Source organism: Bicyclus anynana, chromosome 19 (assembly GCF_947172395.1).
Source record: "Bicyclus anynana chromosome 19, ilBicAnyn1.1, whole genome shotgun sequence".
NCBI classification, from domain to species: Eukaryota; Metazoa; Arthropoda; class Insecta; order Lepidoptera; family Nymphalidae; genus Bicyclus; species Bicyclus anynana.
The window spans coordinates 11,153,771-11,177,865 of NC_069101.1; the positions used below are offsets into that span (position 1 = coordinate 11,153,771).

At 38.5% G+C, this 24,095-nt stretch overlaps 1 protein-coding gene and 1 non-coding gene across 2 annotated transcripts in view; both read left to right on the forward strand.

The window, feature by feature from the left end:
* The window catches only part of LOC112045133 (synaptotagmin-15-like), a gene marked incomplete at its 5' end in the record, with an annotated part of 63,689 nt that extends 39,983 nt beyond the window's left edge, over window positions 1-23,706 (forward strand). The window contains 6 exon segments of the mRNA XM_052887396.1: window positions 383-507; window positions 4,537-4,630; window positions 6,246-6,413; window positions 13,757-13,864; window positions 14,514-14,730; window positions 19,709-23,706. Coding sequence (XP_052743356.1) covers window positions 383-507; window positions 4,537-4,630; window positions 6,246-6,413; window positions 13,757-13,864; window positions 14,514-14,730; window positions 19,709-19,836 — 840 coding nt within the window. The 3' untranslated portion in view covers window positions 19,837-23,706.
* Window positions 6,823-6,936, forward strand: LOC112045144 (U5 spliceosomal RNA). Its single transcript, XR_002886789.1, has one exon. It is a non-coding gene; the product is annotated as a U5 spliceosomal RNA (small nuclear RNA).
* Window positions 23,707-24,095: the final 389 nt, after the last annotated feature.

Consider the following 24,095-nt stretch of genomic DNA (forward strand, 5'->3'; position numbering starts at 1 on the left):
TAAACTTGGTATCTTAGTATATAAATGCGAAAAGTCATCACGAAATCTCGAAAACCGTTTGATGTACAAAGCTGAAATTTGGCAAGGAGGTAGTTTATAGTTAGTAGTTAGCCACAACGAGAAGAACGGATTTTGCGATAGGGCCGGATTAAAGAAGTCTAAGGGCTGACGAAGTTGCGGGCGACCGCTAGTCTCCTTTATGTTGGCCCCGTAGTGATGAGATAATAAATCCTTACCCTAAATTTTTTTTGATTTGATTACAAATTAACCCTTGACTCGAACCCATTCTGGCAATCGAACCCAGGACCACTCTGTTGAGGACCACAACATGCCCAATTGAGATTATCAAAAATGTTCTTATTTACCCATATTTTATGTCCAGGGGCGCGTATGGTTCACCCTGAAGTACGAGTCCAGCACCGAGCGACTCCAGGTGCATATACTGAAGGCCAAGCACCTCCCCTCCCGCACCCCGGCGCTGGCGAACGCGTGTGACCCCTACATAAAGTGAGTAGTTTATACTAATGGAGCAAGACCCTGCAATAGATAAACACACTTTATTATCCTCTACAAGTTAGCCCTTGACTATAATCTCACCTGACGGTAAGTGATGGAAACGGGCTAATTTTTTAGTAGTACCTTATTTTAAAAAGCTAGAACATCAGTCTATGCTCCTACTATAGATAAGTACGGTAGGAATAAGATAAACCATAATTAACTTGCATGAACTTCCAAACACCATGGCCTTAAGCCGCCAGCATCGAACGAATTCCTGCGAATCGCTTGATGTCGTCAGTCCACCTGGTGGGGGGTTGACCAACACTGCGCTTTCTAGTGCGGGGCAATTTGTAGGACATTGTGGCTGTTAAGTTGTTTAACTATATAATTAATCAACAGTAACAAAAACTGTTGATAAACTACCCTCCTCCGAACTTGTATTAATAGCGAGGTTATTAAAAATTGTTATTAACCAGCTATTTCCTGGCAACTCAGCTACCAGAATCAAGAATTTTCGTAAATAAAAAAATTTATCGTATTATCGAGATGAAACTACTCACGAAAAAATTTCTTGATAGTAGATCAGTTGTGATGACCTACGGATCCGAGACTTGGTCGCTATGGGCCTTATTAGAAGGCTCAAAGTCACTCAGCGGGCAATGGAACGAGCTATGCCTGGAGTTTCTCTGCGTGAGCGAATCAGGAATGAGAAGATCGGCAGACGAACTAAAGTCACTGACATAGCTCGAGTCGCGAAGCTGAAGTGGCAATGGGCAAGCCACATAGTTCGAAGAGCCAATGGACGTTGGGGTCCCAAAGTGCTGGAATGGCGACCCCGCACCGGAAAGCGCAGTGTTGGTCGATTCTTCACTAGGTGGACCGAGGATATCAAGCGGGTTGCGGGGAGCCGCTGGATGCTGGCGGCTCGAGACCGTTGTGCTTGGAGGTCCATGCAAGAGGCCTATGTCCAGCTGTGGACGTCTATCGGCTGATAAGGTAAGGTAAAGTAATCAGTTGTACTAGGAATTTTGTTTACGTTCAAAAGGCATGACTATTTTTCTTATTTTTAAATTGAATTGTATAAGACAGAAGAAAAACATTAAAATGCTTAAAGAGAAAAATACCTAAGAGAGTTGTTGAAGCGAATTAGAACCATTAACCCCCACTTAACCTTTATAGTGAAATGTGAAAAACACTTCACTCCAATCGCAGTACACACCGCTACGAAATGTGGAAAATATTATTTTTATATTATGATCGTGGAAAATATTTTTCCAGTGATGTGAAAATGTACGTACGTACATGACATTTTAAAATGTATATAGGCACTCGTGCTGTGAAAATGTTTGATATTTTAGTTAGACGTGTTGTTTTTCGTTTAACACTCACCGAAATGTCTATATTTTTTTACTCGGCTATAACGGAGCTATGATAGGCGGGCGGCGGAAAACAAAAAAGTGCTGAAGCCCTCATTCGCACGAAAGTTTTTTTTAAAACTTTGGAATGCATTTGGAATAGGGAGTTAGAGAGGGGTAGCGATAAAGCGGAAACGAAAGTACGGTCGGCTTCAGTAGCGTTCGAGCTGTCCACATATCTTGTTGTGTAATTCTTTATGGGTTATTTGGGATAGGCGGGGAGAATAACTTGAGCAGTGAATGGGAGTGTTGGCATGTCGGAGGGGATCCATTAAATGCCTGCAGAGTCACAAGTCTCTGGGACTGCTTAAGGTATTCTCTTCCATTCTTGGTTTTTTTTTTTGTTACAGCTTCATTTGTTAATAAAGTTGTCCTGACAAGTATTGTGAATATAAACGTAACCTTTGCTCGACTTTGTTTTCATATTTTTGTAACAAATTCTGAGTCTGCCAAAAATATTATATTCGTATCCACTCCTGGCAAATATTCGCTTGTTTGGAAGAGAAAAGCTTCATGTTTAAAAGATTTTCTTTCCATTTTCTTTAAAAAAAAGAATGACTACATGGATATAGACGGTAATAACAAAAATACCATCTGTATCCAAACTTAGTACCCATTCATAATTCAACCTTAATAAAAGGGTCTGTACGAGGGGTGTACACCGCATAAGTCCTGAGGACCCGGGACACTTTTTGAATAATAGATTTTATTTTTGTCCTTTACTTAGTATAAATTAGTCAGCTTATGTAGGGGTCACACGTTAATAGGGGTCACTTTGTTTGCATACCAGGGAGTGAAAGAAGAGATGCATTTGAAATCACTCACCAAAATATTTATATACTAGCTGGCGCCGCGCAGTTTCACCCACGTGGTTCACATTCCCGTAAGAATACGGAGATAATATATAGCCTATAGCCTTCCTCAATAAATGGGCTATCTAACACTGAAAGAATTTTTCAAATCGGTCCAGTAGTTCCTGAGATTAGCGCGTTCAATCAAACAAACAAACTCTTAAGCTTTATAATATTAGTATAGATTTATTATCATATTAACAGACGCACGGTTTCACCCGCGTGGTTCCCGTTCTCGTAGAAATACGGGGATAAAATATAGCCTATAGTACTCGGGGATAGTGTAGCTTCACAACAGTGAAAGAATTTTTCAAATCGGTCTAGAAGTTTCAGTACCTATTCAATGCAAACAAACAAACAATCAAATCTTTCCTCTTTATAATATAGAGATATGTATGCATCATAGAAACATAGTAGTCTCTGCCTAGTTCTACGGAAATAAGCCGCAATGATAGTTATGTATAAACAAAGTGTGATTTTTAGCTGCATATATCCCAAAAGGAAGAGTTTGATATGCTCACAGAACTTTAATCTTTAGAAACCCTTGTCTGTAGTTTAACGCAAAACCATTTAAACGATGTTTGTGAAAATTAAATGTTTTTTTTTATTCTTCACAAGTTAGAGAAAAGAATTTACTCTAATACTCGAAATTTTAAACACGACATCATTTTTAAATGTGTTATTTATAAAAATTTTGACATAATCGTGTTAGCAAAGTTTAACTTTGTTGATATTTTATCGTGTCGTAATAAAGAGCATTATTTGCTCGAAGCTTCACTACGCGTTGAGGCGCGAAATGAAAGGGACGTAAAAAGATTCTGTAGATCCATTAGAGGGTCGAGTCATTAATCAATGTGCTCGTAATACAATTTTGTCTTAAACTGACCTAGGGGGATAGTTATGATATTACCTTTTACATTTTTAATAACATATTTGTACCAAAATAAACTAAATGGCAGTAAAATACCTCTGAGATTATTTTAAATCAATAAAGATTCGAGTTATGAAAAATAAATTGGTACTTGACTAGAGCACACTTGGGACCATCGCAGTTTCTTTTTAATTCAATTCGTTCTACAACAAAACTCGTATACTTATTTTACTAGCACTTATAAGGAATAAAGGCACAATAAGGTCGGTCATTTTCATACTAATTCTGCTGACCGTAAAGGGTCGTGATCATAAATGACCTATTATTTATCAATAGCATATTTTTAGCAGACTCAGAAGTGGTTTACAAACAATGAGAAAGCTAATGTCGAACAAAGGGTATCACAAAATTTGTCAGGACAACTTAATTAACAAATCAAACTGTAACCTAATTAAGACCCTAAAATGGCAGAGAATGATGACAGTGGAGTCACGCACTTGTAAACGTTGTGTGTAGGGTTAAAGACGTCTTTGTTAACGCCACGAGCACACTGAAGCCGACCGGACGACGAGCGCCTTATATCGCAAGTCGTTTCCGCCGACTGATCGCTACCCCTCTCTAACTCCCTACTCTTTACGAAACAAGTCGAGCCACCTAGCGTCGGCACGAGCCAACACGAGATCGAGCGACGTCATATCCGTCCCAGACTACTATTTCCAACAATATAATATTAATCACTTTTTAAACCAAGGAACGTTGACGTAATTTAATTTATGTTATGAAGTTAGGAGTGAATTTTAAACTGACTTTTTCGCTAATATAATATTAATATTGTAAAGAGTACCTAAGTTAAAAACATACAAACCATTTGGCCTCATTAAAAATTTTGTTTATTTATTAGGATCCAGCTAATGCCTGACGAGAGGAGAGTGCTGCAGACTAAACAGAAGAAGAAAACCTGCAACCCGTTCTACGATGAGGCGTTTGTTTATCAAGTAAGTGCAGGAGAAAATAGATTTTTCTCTTATTATAAAGAAGACGAAAAATTCCCGACTCCCGACCGAATTGTTACGTGACTGCAAGAAGGGTTATGTTTTCGCGCGTATCTTGTATGTGTTTGTATGTATGTAATAATCTTTATTACCTCATAGCTTCCAAACCGCTCAACGGATTTACGCAATTAAGATTCATGTTATTAACTAAAATGTTCTTAAATAGATGAAATTAAAAAAAACAACAACACGACGATTGTGATACGCTATAAAATCTATAAACTGGAAGTAAACAAAAAAAAAATTTTTCGAGTATTGCAATATGCGTATCAAACAATTTCAAGGGCTCATCATGAGGATTTCAAAATCATGACCATATAAAAAAACTACTTAGAAAAACATTATTTATGAATTGTCTAAACAAAATACGTTAGGCGGATGACTATAGGTGCGAGCAGGTTTGTTATAAAGCACCTAAATAGACAGAATAAAATATAAAATCGTACAAGTGCGAGTCGGATTCGATTATCGAACTGTTACAAATCAAGTGTTTTATAAGTTATTTTTTATCCATATTGGGGTGTACGGAACCCTAATATTTCATTATAACCGAAGTTACGTAGGTATTTCAAATTTCGGCTTAGTCGGATGCCGGCAAGTAATTGGAAATCGGGTCACAAATTCTGAACCTAAAATAAAATATTATACAAACGTACGAACGTAGCAATTATTATTTTTTATAATACAGAAAGTGAACAAGCTATTTTTATTTGACTTTATAAAAGTATTGAGGTACTATTTTATGTGCTACTGTATTTACTCGATTTTTTTTAAAGCTTTTTCACGTACTTCCGTTTATTGGAAGGCATTTTGAAACTATTATTGTTAAATAGGGTATTTTTTTAGGTGGTTCAATATCTTTTATGACGTGAACTGGGTTCATTTTTGAATATTTAAATTACATAAGTGTTAGCCCAGATCCGTGATAGCCCAGCGGATATTACCTCTGCCTCCGATTCAGGAGGATGTGGGTTCGAATCCGGTCCAGGAAATGCACCTCTAACTTTTCAGTTGATTAAAACCAAGAAAACTGCTTCGTTGGTCCTGTGGTTAGTCTATGTGGCTTCTGATCACGAGGTCCTGAGTTCGAATCCTGGGTTGGGTCATGGAAAGCCTGCTGAGGTTTTCTTTCTTCTAAGAAGTTTTCAATAACAATTGTCCATTAATCTTACATTATCACCCTAATCTCGGAAACCCGTATCTCCATATCCCCTCTCTTATAGTTAGACGTGGGCTTCTCCTATAACATTAAATTAAGAGATAAATTCTTTAAAAAAAAATTGGTTGTTTGATAGTTGAACGTGACAACATCATAAGAAAATACTGATGGAATGGTTGCATTTTTCAAAAGAAAATGTTTGTTTTTCTAAACTACTATTTGATAATCTTCATAGACCAGAATATACTTTATTTCTTGTAAAAAAGTTGGCAACCCTAGAGCGAGAGAACAACGCATGACGTCATGTTTTTTCGAGTGTGCAGCCGGCTCCATCGAATTATAAGACGTTGTCACGTCAAAAATATGTACAACTTCTAATCAAGTAACTTTATTTAACAGATTCCACCAGGCAAGTTAGAGACATTGACCCTCAAGCTATCTGTCCTGGACGTAGGCAGAGTTGGAAAGAACAAGCAACTTATCGGGCACATAATACTGCCGCTAAGCGAACTGGAAGGGATCGCGCAGGATGAAGAGCCTCAACTTTACAAATTGGATATTGAAAAGGTACGAATTTTCTATAGATTTCTCTCAGGGATCGAACGGACGAAAAATGTGGGAGCCAAAAGTTATAAGATGATTAAAAGGGATCATTGTGCTTTATTGGATAACAAACCCGCCTTTAAAAGTTAGCAGAAAAGTTGCTGTTCTTATGAAATTTGAATAATAAAAGAGGAGAAATGTTTATTATTAGGTACAGGAACAAGAAAGCAAGTTTTAAGATACGAAACAGCGACTCTGGTTAAGGCACCAGCCCCTGTTGCCAAATGGCACGTCGATTTTCTTTCTACGATCGCTAATGCTTTGTTGTGTGTTTTCTGAACCTGGCGATAGATGTCGCTAGTTCTATATAAGTACGCGCTAGCGTTGTGTTTTTCGCCAGGGTACATAATCTGCTGGTTTAAAAATTTTTTGATAACTCTGGTTTCCCTTCAAAACGCATAAATCTTTCGCCTTTTACTAAAGATTTCCGTGGAGGGGAACACTCAAATGAGTATTTGAAATTTTTTAATGATTCTCTATGTATTGTAATTGTATTAGTATTTACTATTTAGTAATAAATTAAATCATTCTTTCAATTTAGTCTTTTTTAATAATAAATAATGTAGAGTCATTCTCACGTTTCTGCAGCACCCACCACTATAACTGATCGTGTATTGGTCGCTGTGTGCATGACGGCTCAACTTATGAAACGTCTTCGCTGCCGTTTGCGCTGCAGAAACGAGAGGATAATTGACCGTTAATGGCTGACTTAACGCTTTGAAAACTAGTAAAAATGTATGGGAATGACATTTGCTATCGAAAGGTCACGTGATCAAGATCTGTCACTCCCAAACATTTTTCTAGTTTTCGAAGCGTTTGCGATCGTAGAAATATAATCGACGTGCAACTTGGCTATAGGGGCTGTACCTTATAATAAATTAGAACTACGTTTGCAAATGTGTGACAGAGTATGTTTGATTCTAAAAATATATATTTATTATTAAATCGTTAATTTGCCTTTAGGTACCTATACAGCCTATCTTGATGAATACTGTTTACCAACAAATAAATTAGAAATGATGGTAGAAAACGCATGCCATTTCATAACTTATTTATTTTAAATTATGTATGGTTCGTTTAAAAAATGTTATATAAAATACATTAACCATATCTAATTATTCTAAGCCCATAAATCATATTTATTTTCATTATACAACAAGTTAATTAAAACAACAAGAACAAGTTAATTATTATTATTGTTAGGTGTGAAATGACTAGTAATTTATACCCTCACTTTTAATTTGTTTGTCGGTAAACAGTACTCATCAAGAAAGGCTGTAGTATAAAGAGTATTATCGGGATAATCGGGTATTTTTGTGATAGCTTATTCGGGGTACCATTATAATAGCTATCATTATTTATGCTAGAAAACATCGCGTGTTCTGTTTGAAATACGAGTAGTTATCAATGTTACAAATCCGTTTTTCCAAAAAAAGTTTTACGATATGAGTTGTCTAAAAGAGATCGATATTAGAGATGTCAGCGTGGATATCTTTGGCCCTTCTAATTTCAGAAAAATCCGTCACATACATTTACCACTTATAATAAAAGGACTCACAATCATGTAGAAATTTTTTACCTATAAACTAGCCCATTTTGCTTTGACATTATAAGAATTATTGGTAAAGAAAATTATACATAAAGCCCTTTAAATATACTCCAATATTCAATCAAATCCCAAATTCAGATTAAGTTTAAGGTTGAATTTGCAAATGCGACTACTTGAATTGAGTGCTAAGAAATTGTGTTTGGCACTCATTGAATGGGGATGTTTTTTGGTCGCTGATTGTGCATCCACTTTTTAATAAGAGTTTTGTACCACTTTAGTACTATTTGGATACTTATATATTTGGGTTTGAGTAAGGTATGTCGTGTCCCGGGTAGCGGTTATGGGTGATAAATAATAGTAGGCTCCACTGATAAAACACTTATATTGACTATCAGTTACAACGGTTAGGTAACGACTGGCGACAAACCGCCCGTATTGACTTCGTCATAATTACGAAAATGCTTAAGTAGCATTTTCATTTACAATCTATGTGTGTGTGACCACCACATCATTCCACCCCCTTTTTTTTTTTTTTTACAGAAAACAATGTATAGGTAGTATAGGGGTGTTTCATTCTTAACACTATAAGCACAATGCTGACAAAACGTTTCACGAGGAGCATACACTTGTTACACTTAAACTAATGAACTCTGTAAAGCTAACAACAAAAAAAAAATAAACATTAAAAAATATAAATGACAATGTAAAATGTGTATAAGTGTAATATTTTGTAAACAATTTTGTAGAACACCTTCAAATACAATTACTTTAAACAGAATATGGTTTTTACTTTAACATTGCACACTAATATATATTTACCTAACTTAATATATTACTTTTGATGTGCCCTGACTTGTGTTCCCTGCATTTTGTATTGCCGACATGCTGTCAAGTTTTATCACTGGCACATTGTTGTCGATTTGCCTCTTCATAAAATTTTTCATGTATTTTTGCCACTGGGCACGCACACCATACAATATTATAATTGACAACATTACGATTATTACTATTAACATGACCTCTACGTTATTCTCAGGAATTTGCACTTTGTGTTCGCTATTGGTAGTCTGCGAAATCACTACTTTTTCTTTATTATTTTGGTTGCCCATAATAATATCTTATTCTGCACTACTAAAAATATATGTGTATACTGCCTCGTGAAAACATATTCCTTATTTATATATACTTACTTATTCTAGAAAAAATTTTGGTACTACGTGATAAAATATAAATCATTTCTTAAAATTATAAACATGACGAAACAATTAACAATAATGCAACTAAGCATAACGTGCAGGTACGCGGCTGACGCGACCACTGCTCGTTGTTTTGCATTTTACACCGTTGGTATTATAAGGGACCGTACACACTGTGACTTTCTTTTTTAAAATCGGTTCCGTAGTTTTTGACGACATAGTATTTTGGGGATTATCGTTTTCCTCCAAAATATAAGCTGGTTTCAACCGATCTATAGAAACTATAACCTGACGTGTGGGTAATTGGACCTTAAAAACTTTCTCTGTCCTGCTAATTACTCGGTACGGACCGTCGTAAGGCGCTTGGAGAGGCTTACGCACCGCGTCGTTCCTGATAAATACTTTGTCACAAGTGTGTAAATCCTGGTGAACAAAAATTTTTCTCGAGTCTTTATTGACCCTTTTAACAGGTTTTAAATCATTAATTATACTTTTTAATTTGCTTACATAACTAGAGCTATCTAAAATATTATCCTTACTTATATCATAAAATTCACCTGGCAGCCTAATACTTGTGCCGTATACCATTTCAGCACAACTAACATTAGTGTCTGCCCGTACAGCGGCTCTTAAACCTAGTAAAACGGTTGGTAGTTCTTCTACCCAACTTTTAGTTGACAGTCTAGCCATAAGTGCTGCTTTTAAAGATCTGTGCCACCGTTCTATCATCCCATTACTCTGCGGGTGATAAGCGGTAGTGCGGATCTTTTCAATACCCATAAGATTCATGAGTTGCTTGAAAAGATTACTCTCGAAACAACGACCTTGATCGGAAGTACACTTAAAAAATACTCCGAAACGCGTTATATAGTTTTCATAAAGAGCTTTGGCTACTACTTCAGCTGTGATTTCTTTAATTGGGACAGCTTCTGGCCAACGCGTACCTCTATCTATCATAGTCAAACAGTATCTATATCCCTCGGGTGATGTATTGAGAGGGCCTATTATGTCAATCATTAAGTGACTAAAACGATCTACTTTCTCGAAAGTACCTAAATCGGATACAGTATGTTTTTGAATCTTAGATCGTTGACATGGGATACAGGCCTTAGCCCATCTTCGGATATCTTTATTCATACCTACCCAAAAGTATCTATCTCTAACCATTTTGTTGGTAGCGCGAATACCCGGGTGACTTAAACTATGAATTGCATCGAAAGCGATACGTCTAAAACTTTCCGGTAAGTATGGTCGGGCCTTATTAGTCGATGTTTCGCAAACAACGCAACTATCGGTGCCTGGCATCACGATGTTTTTGTATTGTATTTTTTTCTTTAGTTCGCTTAACTCTTCGTCATCATTTTGTACACGTGCGAGTTCCGTGAAATCAATGACCGTAGGACAAACAATTTCTTCCACGCGGGACAAAGTGTCAGCTACTATGTTATCTAACCCGCTCACGTGGCGTATGTCCGTAGTGAATTCGCTAATGAACATTATCTGTCTAGCTCGCCTAGGTAGCTCTTTCACGCTACCTATCTTTGAAAAAACATAAATTAGAGGTCTATGGTCAGTATACACAATAAAATTACGACCTTCTATCATATATCGAAAGTGAGCTATCGCCGAATAAATGGCTAATAACTCTCGATCATAGGTACTATATTTCCTTTGTGCTTCCGAGAACTTTTTAGAAAAATAAGCAATAGGTTTCCATACGTTACCTTCTCTTTGCTGTAGAACCGCACCCATGCATGACTCTGAAGCATCCGTCATAAGCGCCAAAGGTTTGTCTATCGCAGGATACGTTAACGTCGCGGCGTCACTTAGGCTCTGTTTACACTGCTCAAACTGAGCGTTTGCTGAATCAGTCCAAGCGATTTTTGACTTATCTTTTTTTTTTGTATTCGTTAAATAGCGATCCAACTCAGACTGCTTTTCAGCGGCACCTGGTATGTGTGATCTATAGAAATTTAACATACCTAAAAATCTCCGGAGTTGGTCCACAGTAGCTGGCCTCGGAAACTCGATGATGGCTTTCACCTTCTCGTCGAGTGGACGAATCCCTTCCGTTGTTACTTCATGGCCTAAAAACTCCATTTTTGTCTGTTCGAAACAACACTTTGATATATTCAGAGTAATACCGAACTTCTCTAAGCGACTAAATACTTCTTCTAAATGTTTTCTATGCTCGTCGACGTTGTTACTTGCAATTATTATATCATCTATATACACGAATAAAAAATCTAAGTCTGGGAGTACGCTATGACACATAAAACGCTGAAAACTTTGGCCAGCATTTCGAAGGCCAAAAGGAAGTCTGATGAACTCGAAAGCCCCGAAAGGGGTTGACACAGACGTCTTTTCAATGTCCATCTCGTTAACTGGTATGCAATTGTAAGCTCTGTTTATATCTAACCGTGAAAAAATTTTCTTACCAGCGAGTAAGTACGTGAAATCGCGTAACCTTGGTATAGGGTAACTATCGGGCTTAGTAATAGCATTTAGGCGCCTATAGTCACCACATGGCCTTATCTGCCCATTTTTTTTAAGCACTATATGCAGAGGGCTTGCCCACGCGCTTTTACTGGGTCTGCATATTCCCATTTCACACATTAACCGAAATTCCTCTTTAGCCTTAGCGTATCGGTCTGGCGGTAACGGTCTTGCTCGACATTGAACAGGCGGACCGTTCGTCTCGATGTGATGACAAACGCTATGCTTAGGAACTTCCTTAAAAGATACCGGTTTAGTTAAATCTGGATATTTAGCTAACAAACTATAATGTGGGTGTTGATTATGAATTGTAGTTATTGAACTTTCCATGCACTGTGACATACTAGCAATAACATTAAAATTTGTTACCTGATCCACTAGTTTCCGTTTACTAAAATCTACCACTAACTTATACTTCGTTAAAAAAATCGGCTCCTATTATAGGCTGTCTAACGTCAGCAACTATAAATGTCCACCGAAATGCTCTCCTTAACTTTAAATTTAATACTAAACTATGCAACCCAAATGTCTTAATAGGTGTACCGTTCGCGGCATACAGTCTATAGTCCTCGCACGCTCTATTTTTCTCGCGCACTGCCCACCGGGGTAACACCGACACATTAGCACCACTATCTATTAAAAACCGTAATTTACTGTTTTCGTCAGTTATACACAAGCGGTAATTTATCAACGGGTCACAGCCTCCCGCCGCAGACAGGACCGAAGCTAGTTTTCCGCACTGCCAGTAGGCTGGTTCGATGTCTTCCACGTACACGGTTGAACACATTTGTGTGCTCGGGCTCTAAACTTATAGTGGTAGTAGCAAAGCCAGTCTGGATCTGCCGGTGTCCTCTTCCTGCTACCGCTAGTGTTGCGCGTACGTGGCGCGCCGTGTGACCGTGATCGGCTTCTTCCACCGCTACGCTGGGAATTTTCAATTTTTCTTAGTCGTTCGCCCAGCTTGTGGATCTCCGCTATGACATCTGGAGAATCACTCCTTGCACTCCGTACTGCGGCCACCCCCTGTATAGGCATTGCATTTTCTGTCACCTTGTCTGCCATTCTGGCCAAAGCGTTAATATCGCTTAAACCTGATGCCGTGAGTATTCCTCTCACCCATCCCGGCAAATGGTTTTGCCAAAGGATGGTAAGGGTTTCATCTGTAACTTTGCCACTTGCCAGCTCTTGCATTTTCCTCAGCAACTGCGATGGCTTCTGGTCGCCAAGCTCCATTTCAGATATCAATTTTTGTACCTTTCTATTTTCTGACTCCTCATAAATGTCAAGTAATCTTGTTTTTAATGTATCATATTTACCATTTTCCGGCTGTTTGACTAATATGTCTGTCACTTGTTGTATAACGTCTTTTCCTAATTTCGATATGACAAACTGAAATTTTGCCTCGTCAGACATCTTCTGCGGGTGTAGCACTGCCTCCGCCTGTATGAACCAGTGTCGCGGCAAATCCGTCCAAAATTCAGGAATTCTCGCCGATACAGACACGCCGGAAACTGACACCTCTGGTTGAGCCATTTTAAATTCCAATGTGTGAGTCGTTACGTGTTGCTACCCGTGCAAAATAACCGCTAATAAAACCGAGTCGGGTCACCACTTTTGTACCACTTTAGTACTATTTGGATACTTATATATTTGGGTTTGAGTAAGGTATGTCGTGTCCCGGGTAGCGGTTATGGGTGATAAATAATAGTAGGCTCCACTGATAAAACACTTATATTGACTATCAGTTACAACGGTTAGGTAACGACTGGCGACAAACCGCCCGTATTGACTTCGTCATAATTACGAAAATGCTTAAGTAGCATTTTCATTTACAATCTATGTGTGTGTGACCACCACAAGAGACAATGGTCACATAATAAAATTTAATAATGTCATATTTTAATCATTTACATACTCGTATTTACACAATAACTTGACAATTTATATACCTTACCATTCCCTATAAGTTTTCGTGTAATGATATTTTAACAGACAAAATGGACATATAGTTTATTAAAAAAATATATATTTACAAAGAAATAAAAACAATAATATTTATTTCGTAGGAAGTACAAGATCCGACGTCAGACTTAGGTGAAATTGAAGTATCTCTGCTTTACAATGAAAATCTGCATCGGCTCACGGTTACGGTTATAGAAGCACGGAATCTGAAGGTAATCTTCGAAATTATAATAATGCTATACCAACATAAGCCACTACTATGACAATTCAGTAGATAGCATAAAAGTACGATGTCATTTTTGTATTTCATGAAGCGGGATGTTATTTTCATAATGTTGAATAAAAACAACAAACCAACACGATTATTTGATATACCTCATTATGTTCATTCAAACGTTCATCAAACAGAACAAATACTGTGTAATTGACACTGCTTTTCAAACTAAATAACCTAATCTATCTTCTTCTATATCTATACTTATAACAAATCTGTAAAGAGGTAAATTCTGTTCCTTAAATATATTTCCAAAATAAGGGTGATAAGTGATCGACACTGGTGCCAAAAATGCAATCAGTAAAATTTTTGTCTGTCTGTCTGGTAGTAGATGTTAGTTATTGAATCAAAAAGTCGACGAATTTTAACGAAACTTGGTTACAATTATGCTATATACTCCTGGGCAGGTTATAGTATACTTTTCATCACGCTACAATCAATAGGAGCAGATCAGTGAAGGAAAATGTTGGGAAAACGGGAGAAGTAACTTCATTTTTACAGCAATACTACTGTAAGTGCTGGATTAAAGAGGTCTAAGGGCGGACGAAGTCGCGGGCGTCCCCTAGTTAACACTATTTTTCCTACAGCTGGATCCAACATCAAGTAAAAAGGAGGTGGTAGTGCGAGTGACCCAGGAACGCGCGTGCCGGGGGGTCCGCGCGCGCAGAACCGCCGCGGTGGACGTGGCAGACGAGGGCTCAGCGCAGGTCGCCGAGTGCTTCCACTTCAGACTGCGACCTGATGAGTTGCACACCACCAGCGTCACTATACAGGCCTTGCAACCACACTCCGTATATGCCAAAGGTATCCAAAAGTTTTAGGTACTGTAGTGTTTGTGTATATATACACCGGTAGTGGGAGAAAGCGGGGCGTCTGTCTCTGGCATCGGGAGGAGGCGGACGTGTACTGTTGGACATTATCTATACTAATATTATAAAGCTGAAGAGTTTGTTTGTTTGTTTGATTGAACGCGATAATTTCAGGAACTACTGGTCCGATTTGAAAAATTCTTTCAGTGTTTGATAGCCCATTTATCGAGAAAGGCTATTATAGGCTATATATTGTCCCCGTTTTCCTACGGGAACGGAAACCACGCGGGTGAAACCACGTGGCGTCAGTTAGTAGTGTATAATATTGTAGTGGTGAGACGGTGACTTACTGCTATTACAGTAAGGACAAGGGACCTTACAGGTACAAACATTTATAAGTTACAAAAGACGACAGACAGATTTTTCTACTCTCATTTCTTATAACATGGCCGTAAAAAAAGTTTTTTATGCTACTCAAAAAAGAATCAAAATTCATTTATTTCAACTAGGCTCAGTTTGCAAACACTTTTGATACGTCACTTGATTATTTGTAAAGATTCTACTACCGATTCGTAAGGCAGGTTCTGCTGAGAAGAAACCGGCAAGAAACCTAACAGTTGCTCTTTACTGCACGTAAAAAGACATTGTAGTACTAGTGCTGTCAAGAATCACTCGGGCTACAATGGCTGTCATTACACATGACATTGGCATTAATAAGTATAGTAGTATTAACTTAAGTTTCAGAATTGGAAGATATTGTGTTGTCGAGATTAGGCATAAATAAAGCAAGAACATGCATTTTGGAAGTGTGTATATGGAACCCGTATTAAAGAGTCGTTAAAGGCTCATTAGAGTCATCAGGTGTCCCATTCCAAATCCCCGAACACTAGCACGTAACAGTAAATAGGTAAGTATAACTTTTAAGGAAGATACGCTACTGGCAGTTCGTTTACAGAGCGTAGAAGGTCCTAGGTACTACTAAGTCTCAGTATAATTTCTTGACCAGGTCAGTATGACCGGCCATCCGCCGATCACACTGGTTTCAGTTTACCAACCCTGCGGTAAACGTCTCTTAGAGAGTGACATTCAGACACTCCTCTCCTTAAGTGACTCCGTCATTTTGGCCGGTGACTTTAACGCTAAACATACAAGTTGGCTCAACGCTTATAATAACACTAGCGGCAACACTCTAAGAAGACTGACTGACCGCGACGATGCTAATTTCATTTTGCTCACCCCTGACAAACCAACACGTTACCCGAGACTGACGGACACACGAAACCAAACTCCGAGCGTACTGGATCTGGCACTCCTAAAGAACATCACTCTTGAAGTGAGTCCTTTGGAGGTGTTCTCGGATCTGGCCTCGGACTCGGACCACAGACCAGTTATACTCCAGCTTGGCCCCCCGCCCTCCACGACCCCCCCGACCAAAACTATAATTAATTACGGGAGACTGTCTGAGCGTCTCAAGTCCTTGGCTTCACAGCACCTAGATCAAATTCCTGACGAGATAGAAACGTTAGGCGAAGCGCTCGCAGCTTCTTCGAACCTAAATGGCCATATTCGCGAAGCAATAAAAGATTGCACCAAGGAGGTCCCTGCCTTCAGCAAGGCCCCCTTGTCGTCGGACCTACGGGCCCTACTAACGGATAGAAACGTCCAGCAAAGACGCTACGAATCTGAACCGACCCGACAAAACGCGAGTCTACTTTGGACTCTCGGAAGACGGTGCAAGCGTCGCTTGCGCTGGCGTTATGACAGACAATGGGACGACCGACTGAGAGAGCTCGAGCCATCGCACGTAGCCTTCTACGACGTGGCAAGATATCTCAAAGCCGACCGCCTCGCAGCCACCCCACCTCTCAAACGCCCTGGCCTCCCAAACGCGATCGAGGACATCGATAAGGCCGAATGCCTAGCCGACAGTCTGGAAGCCCAGTGCACTCCAAGCACTACGGCATTTGTAAAATCACACGCGAAAAAAGTGAAGTCCGAACTCACTTCTATCTTATCTCGCCCCCCGGACGGAGTCGAAATTACCCCTACGTCATGCGAGGAAGTCTCTGCGGTTATCAAGGGCTTGCGCAAAAAGAAGGCTCCGGGGCCTGATACGATTAGCAACAAAGCTTTAAAGCTTCTCCCGGTCCAGATAATCAACCTCCTGGTGAACATCTTCAATGTTCTCCTAGCTCACTGCGCCTTCCCAGACGCATGGAAAGAAGCCACGGTCATTGGCATCCACAAGCCGGGTAAACCCCGCGACCTCCCGACTAGCTACCGCCCAATTAGTCTTCTCAACACCATTGGCAAGGTGTATGAGATAATCATTTTGAATCGTCTCAAAGCCATTTGCGATGAAAAGCAACTTCTCATCAAACAACAGTTTGGATTTCGATGTAAACACTCATGTGTTCATCAAGTGCACCGCCTCACGGAGCACATTCTAACCGGTTTTAATACATTTCACAACCCCATCGCCACCGGGGCGCTCTTCTTTGACGTAGCTAAAGCGTTTGACCGCGTCTGGCACGAAGGCTTGATATTCAAACTAAACCGTTTCGGCGTACCAAACAAAATGGTACGCTTGCTACACAGCTTTCTGTCCAACCGCACCTTCAGGTACCGTATAGACGGCACTGTCTCTTTACCCAGACAGATTCGCGCAGGAGTCCCTCAGGGCTCCGTGCTCTCCCCGCTTTTATACTCGCTCTTCACAAGCGACATTCCCACCGACCACCCGGGCGTACACGTCGCCCAGTTTGCGGACGACACCGCACTGTACGCGACGGCAGTAAACCGGGTCCACATTAGAGCCCGCCTCCAGAAGGCGGTAAACATTATAGGTAAATGGTTCCGCCTTTGGCGTATAGAAGTCAACCCAGAGAAAAGCGCAGCCGTGCTTTTCACCGGCAAAGCGGTCTCCCGTCTCAAGTCCGGACTCAAAGAAGTCTCCCTTTACGGAGCACCCATCCCCTGGCAACGTACTGCCAAGTACCTAGGCGTTACCTTCGATAACCGCATGAGCTTCTCCATGCACGTTAACAAAGCGAGAAAAAAGGCCGCATACGTAATGCACCGCCTTTACGCTATGATAAATAAGAAAAGTAAATTGTCCCTCCGCTCAAAGCTAACGCTTTATAAAACTACGATCCGTCCGATCTTAACCTACGCTAGTGTAGTGTTTGCCCACCGTCCCAAAGCGACCCTTAGGCCGCTTCAAACCCTACAGAATCGTTTTCTGCGTCAAATCACGGGCGCGCCGTGGTTTTTACGCAATAATGACCTCCATAGAGATCTAGAATTACCGACAATAGCTAAGTACATGAAACAGCTCTCTCAAAACTATTTTGACAGAGCTGCCATCCATCCCAACCAACTAGTGGTTGAGGCCTGCAATTACACTCCCAACCTAAACGCTAACTGCAAGCAGAGGCGTCCCAAGAACGTCCTTTACGATCCAGACGATGACATAACAACCGACAATGCTTCCCAGGTAACACAATCACAAGCTACACAGCGTCTTCGCCGGCGAAGACGAGGTCCCCGATATCTAACGTCACCCGGACGTGGGTTTTCTAACTCACGATCTTGGGGGCGTCCGGACTGATTCACTCAGGTCACGGTTACCTCCTCCAGAATGGCCTTCTAAGCCGAGGTCCGAGTCTCATAGGAGACGCCCTTAGAGAGCCGTTCCGTCCTCTATCTTTCTTTCAGCCTTCGGGTCACATCAGGCGATGCTTCTGCGCTCGCCCAACCCCCCCGGTGACGCCGTAGTGGTTCCGCAGGGAGCTATCGGCACCTACTCAGACAGAAAAAAAAAAAAAAAAAAATAATTTCTTGATACTTGATTCGGACTTGGGAATGTGATGGTCATACATCCCTGTACATCGGAGAGATCTTCAACTTCGCTAAATTAATATTCCACCGTTGCTCCTAAATGTACGGAATCGTAACAATGTATTTTGATGAATGTTGTGTCAATCGATTTCTGATATAACCTACATTTGGTACGAGGAAAATCAATATGTCGGGTGCTTCATCCAAAAAAGGTCCCGCATAAAACTCCGTCTATCATGTGTATTTTTTTATAATTAATATTCACAGTAAGCCCTCATTCACACGAGCGTTTTTTATCGGGCGTTAAAAAAGCGTTCAAATACAACAAATGCATTCCCAAGTAGCGTAGCAGTTCACTCGACAGCGTTTTAAAAACGCGACGCTTTTTTTCGAGCTGTGTTGCATTTTTAATTTTGGGCGTTGGGAATAGACATTCATTTAACTTCATACTATATTCGAACGCTTTTTGCCCAGGGTGCCCACATTGCCCGGGTTTCCCCTATGGGAGAGGTGGTAATATGGAGTTTAGACTCATTACGCTGCTCTAATATGGGTGATAATATTTGATTTTGTGCGCCAACTATTACATGTACATAAATGTTAGGGGTGGCGAGAAAAGAAACTCGAGGTTCACAAACACACCACTTTAATAACTCAACTCTTCGAATATAATCACAAAAACTGAACCCGCCTCATCTATGAAACCACGTTTTTATACCTTTCTAACGGAATAAACAACAAGAACAAAATAGTCAAATATCAATATTTTATCTATACGGATAACTTTTACATAACTTCATTTATGAATTGTGTCAATATACGTTTTTAAATCTATTTATTTATTTTAGTATATTTTAGTTTAGTTTTAAGAACAAAGAATTACTCGTCATTATACGTCATGGTACCTACGTATATTGACAACACTACAGTTATAACCAGATTGTTTGTAACATATAATGTAGCATATCCGTTAATACAAATGCCTTCTTATTTAATTTTCTAACATAAATATCAAAATTTTTAGGTATATTAAACTTTTTGACATGACCAATTTAATTCATCAAAACATCTTGAAGTACTTACGAGTACTTATTTTGGGTTGGGTTCGATGTTAAAAAGATTATTCTTTTCAGATCGCCTATTAGGCAAGTTCGTGCTAGGATCCTACATGTTCGCCAGGGGGCGCGCGTTGCAGCATTGGAACTCCGCCATCGCGAGCCCCATGGAGCAAGTGAAGCAGTGGCACCCCCTCACCAATTGAACCTTGCATGCCAAACGTTAATCCGATCGCCTTAGATGTAAGTTTATAAAGCTATTCCTCACGTAGACGGATGGTATTACTACTTAGAGACCTATTTATGCTACGTATAGATCAATGTACAAGTTTTCAAGTACCTATATGCATTTTACATACAATTTATTCAAATTGGAAAATTTCTCAGGCGGCAATTTTTTTTTTATTCGTTACTAGTTAGCCCATCGATATAAATCGTTAGATGGGCCCCTCCTTATGAAGAACGCTCAATGTTACATCATTACTCAAAGACGTGCACGCACATCTTATCTTAGTACGCAACAAGCGCATGCTGTGAGTGGACTTGGACCTAAAAAAATATTTTACTGTTTTTTCTTGTTTAATCTCTTAATTATGCCTTTGTATTCATTTTGGAAGTGTAAAAACTGAAGCTGCAACACGAATATAGAGAAAGGTGTTACTTTTCATGCGTAAGTATTTGCGAAACCAATAACAATTCCGCGACGCTTCGGGGCCCATCTGACGTTTTACGATCGATGAGTAAGCCCTTGACTACAATCTCACATCAATGTTAAGTGATGATGCAGTCTAAGATAGAAGCGGGCTCACTTGATAGGAGGATGATGACAATCCAATCGGTTTCTACACGACATCGTTCCGGAACGCTAAATCGCTTGGCGGTACGTCTTTGCCGGTAGGGTGGTAACTAGCCGCGGCTGAAGCCTCCTTCCAGTCAGACCTGGACTAATTAAGAAAATCTCAATCTACTCAGCCAGAGAAGGAAGAATAGCTAAAACTATTCTGTAACGATGTTTTATACAACTCGCAAGTCCGAGTTTCGAATTCATCTCTATCTTTCTCTGTTTAACACGATACTATAGAAAGAGAATCTGTCGATTGCGAATTATACAAAACATCGTTTCAGAATAGCTCTCATTGGTTAGTAATCAATCTTGAGGGTAGACAGGGCATTCTTGCACCCATAAAGTGCAGACCACTGCTATACACACACTATACTATCCTACGTACTCATGTTAGTTCATATTTATTACTGTTACTAAGGCAAGGGGTTAAAAAACCGAGACCGAGACCGAGATAATATATTCTTACATATTGAAAAACTTGGCCTTATTAAATATTTTAGGCCACAATACATGCACGAGGAATAAAATTGTATCATAAATGCACCTGTTTAATGCATCTCTACCTACTCGTAAAACACTACTAACTGGTAACCACTTCAATTTAGTTAAAATTATGTACATAATTAAGCTTCCCTATGTGTTACCAGTAAAATATGCGCTATTATTTCTAGCACCGGAAAGTTTCATTGGAAACCTTAAAACCATAGCATTAAAGTGTATATTTACATGCGTCTACGTGAGGAACAATATTTGTCGACGTAACGGACAACTAGGTGCTGTAATTAGCCTTGCTTCCCACTTCAAGCATGCCTTAAGGCTTCTCTGCTTGTCAGTACTTTACTATACTTTTATATGTTTATATAGTCAAAGAGAGGCGACGTAAAAAACCATCATACTTTGTATTATAATAATATGTAACTACAATAGTAGCTAGTGACGTTTAAAAGGAGATGGTCCAAAATTGTATGGAGCCCAGGATCAGTCATTGTACCCTGGCGGAAAAATAAGAAAATATTTTTTTTAACAATTTTCTATCATACAAATCTACGAATTTACTTTAAATCTTTCGAAATAATTATCATTTTCTCCCAAGAAATGCAACATTAATATGAGTTACAATGGCGGATTGATGACTTTTTTTAACGCAATAGTCGTTTTGACGTTTGCTGTCAAATGTCATGTCATAGTTGCTTTATGGGCGCCATTTTGATATAACTCAAAAACTTGGGTTTTAATTGTATTATTACATTTATTCACTTATTTATATTTTAAATACCCGGTATTTTTAAATTTTAATGATACGGGGTACAAGACTGGACCTGAAATGGACCATCTCCTTTATTTACTTGGTTAAAAGTTTACTTTTTAAATACTTACATTTATCGACTGTGTTTAATAGTACTGGTTTATTTGATTATGGTAACGATAGAAACTAACTGCAAAGCTCTTAAGACGTTTAAACAGTCATTTGAAAATTGTTTGAAAAAAATGTTTTTATAAAGCTAGAATAATGATTTTCTTTGTAGTTCTCTAGTTATTTGTTATATAAACTTAGTTGTCCGCTGTTGTCAACGCACATTCCAAATACATTTAAAAAATATATAACAAATCTAATTATTTATCGACATTTTACATTTATAAAGATAATTGTATAATAGATTAACCACTTTTCGCAATTCTTTAAATTTATTAAATACCTACGACATGAAAGTGAGAAATGAAAGTAGCAACTATTTTAAGTACTTAATGTTTTAAGCATAATTTGTGAAATCAAAGCCAATTTAAATTTTTTTAAATACATTTAGTTACCTCTTTATAGCTATTTGTTCGCCATATTATGAAGTAATTTTGATATTTGTTTGTATGGAATTAGTTTTGTAATTAAATAGGCGACAGTTGTTTTCCTTGTATTAAAAAATGGTGGAATTATTTTCCGGTAGAAGCACACCAACTAAATGCTAAGAATTATCCAAATGGTTAGAAAACACAATAGTGGGGTATATTGTGGGGTTTTCAGTTTGTACTTTTTGACCGTATGCTCTTGTAGTATAAATTTTTCATGCAATAGTGTAATAGTAATAGCGCAGTAGCATATTTTGTGATTATTATTTTGAACTATTTTACTGGAATGTAATAAATAAAAAATATCTTGATAAAGTATCGTTTTCAGAATTTTCTAATTACTTCATAACGCATAAATATTATAAAAGATATTATCACTAAAAAGCTTTAGTATAAGATAGTTTTATATTAGACTATAACACCAATTTCAAAACACTAAATTTAATCAACTTTATAATTATATCAACCGATCTCAACAAAATATTTCTTATTATACTACCAAATGTCCGCTATTTCGACTGGGTTCATTTCCTTTACTTTCAATTAACTATTTTCCTACCCACCATTTTACACGGTAAAAGTCATAGCTCATTAGAGCCATCTTGCACCCGACCAGAATTGTATTTCCGTGCAGTTAGTAATGTTTAAATGGATCATTTATTTAATTAAATTTTTAAAATCTTCGTTACGTCACAATACTGACTTTAGCTGACAACAAGCTCAAACAATCACGATGTAAGTTAGGTGCCACTAGGCCTAATAAGTAACATGCGCACCACTATATATTTAGAGACAATATAAAGAAATATGTCAGCCAATAAATAAAATATCGATCTCTCTTTCGTTGCGATGGTGATAAACTTAAAAATAGGAAAACCTGGTTGAGTTTGTTGAAGGCTCCTATCGGAACAAGGGTTGTTTGGAACCCTCGTAACTTTAATTTTAAGTTTACGTCTAATTATTATCACCATTACAACATCAGCCGTCTGCGGCGGTGTTGAATGTTGGTTGAACAAAATCATTCAAAACTCTAGAATGTATTTCACGACATATGTTGTCGCTGGCTGAGCCTACTGGCTGTTATGAGCTATAACTTTTGTATTAGTGAAACTCATTCATTTCAAAGATTAGCGGATACAGAGAAATGTTTTTAAAAATTTGAACAGTGTTTATGTGAACTTTACTCTTCTCTTATTCTTTCTTTATTTCCTTCGTGTATCTCATGTATATAAGATCGGTTTCTGCTATTTTATCACATGTATAGATTAACAAATTTATAAACATGATATCATAATACCTCTAATATAAACTATTTATTATAACAATATAATACGCAGTAGTATAATTTCGATATTGAGCAAACAAAGAAATAAAGGGTGTAACGCCAAATTGGCGATGATAAAGACTTTTAATATGTATCCATTCAGTTCCTTAACTACCTCCCTGGCGAAGTTACGACTATAACATTAGGTTCATACCTTGGGTTGGGCAATGAAGAATCATCGGCGAAGAGTCCATATAGGCTGATTCCTTCCGGGTTACCTTTTAAAAATCCATACGTACATATTCATTAATGTAATTGATAAATATGTATGTATGTATGTATCCTTTTCTATGAGATGGCTTACCTTCGTCAAAATTCCATCCGTGTAAATAAATCACTTTAAACCCACCATCCGTGTAAGAGCAGCATGGTGGGTCCAAGTTCGAAATCATCCTCTCCGACAATCATAGAGTCCTGGCCCTGCAGTGGAACATTTATTTATTTTAATGACGATA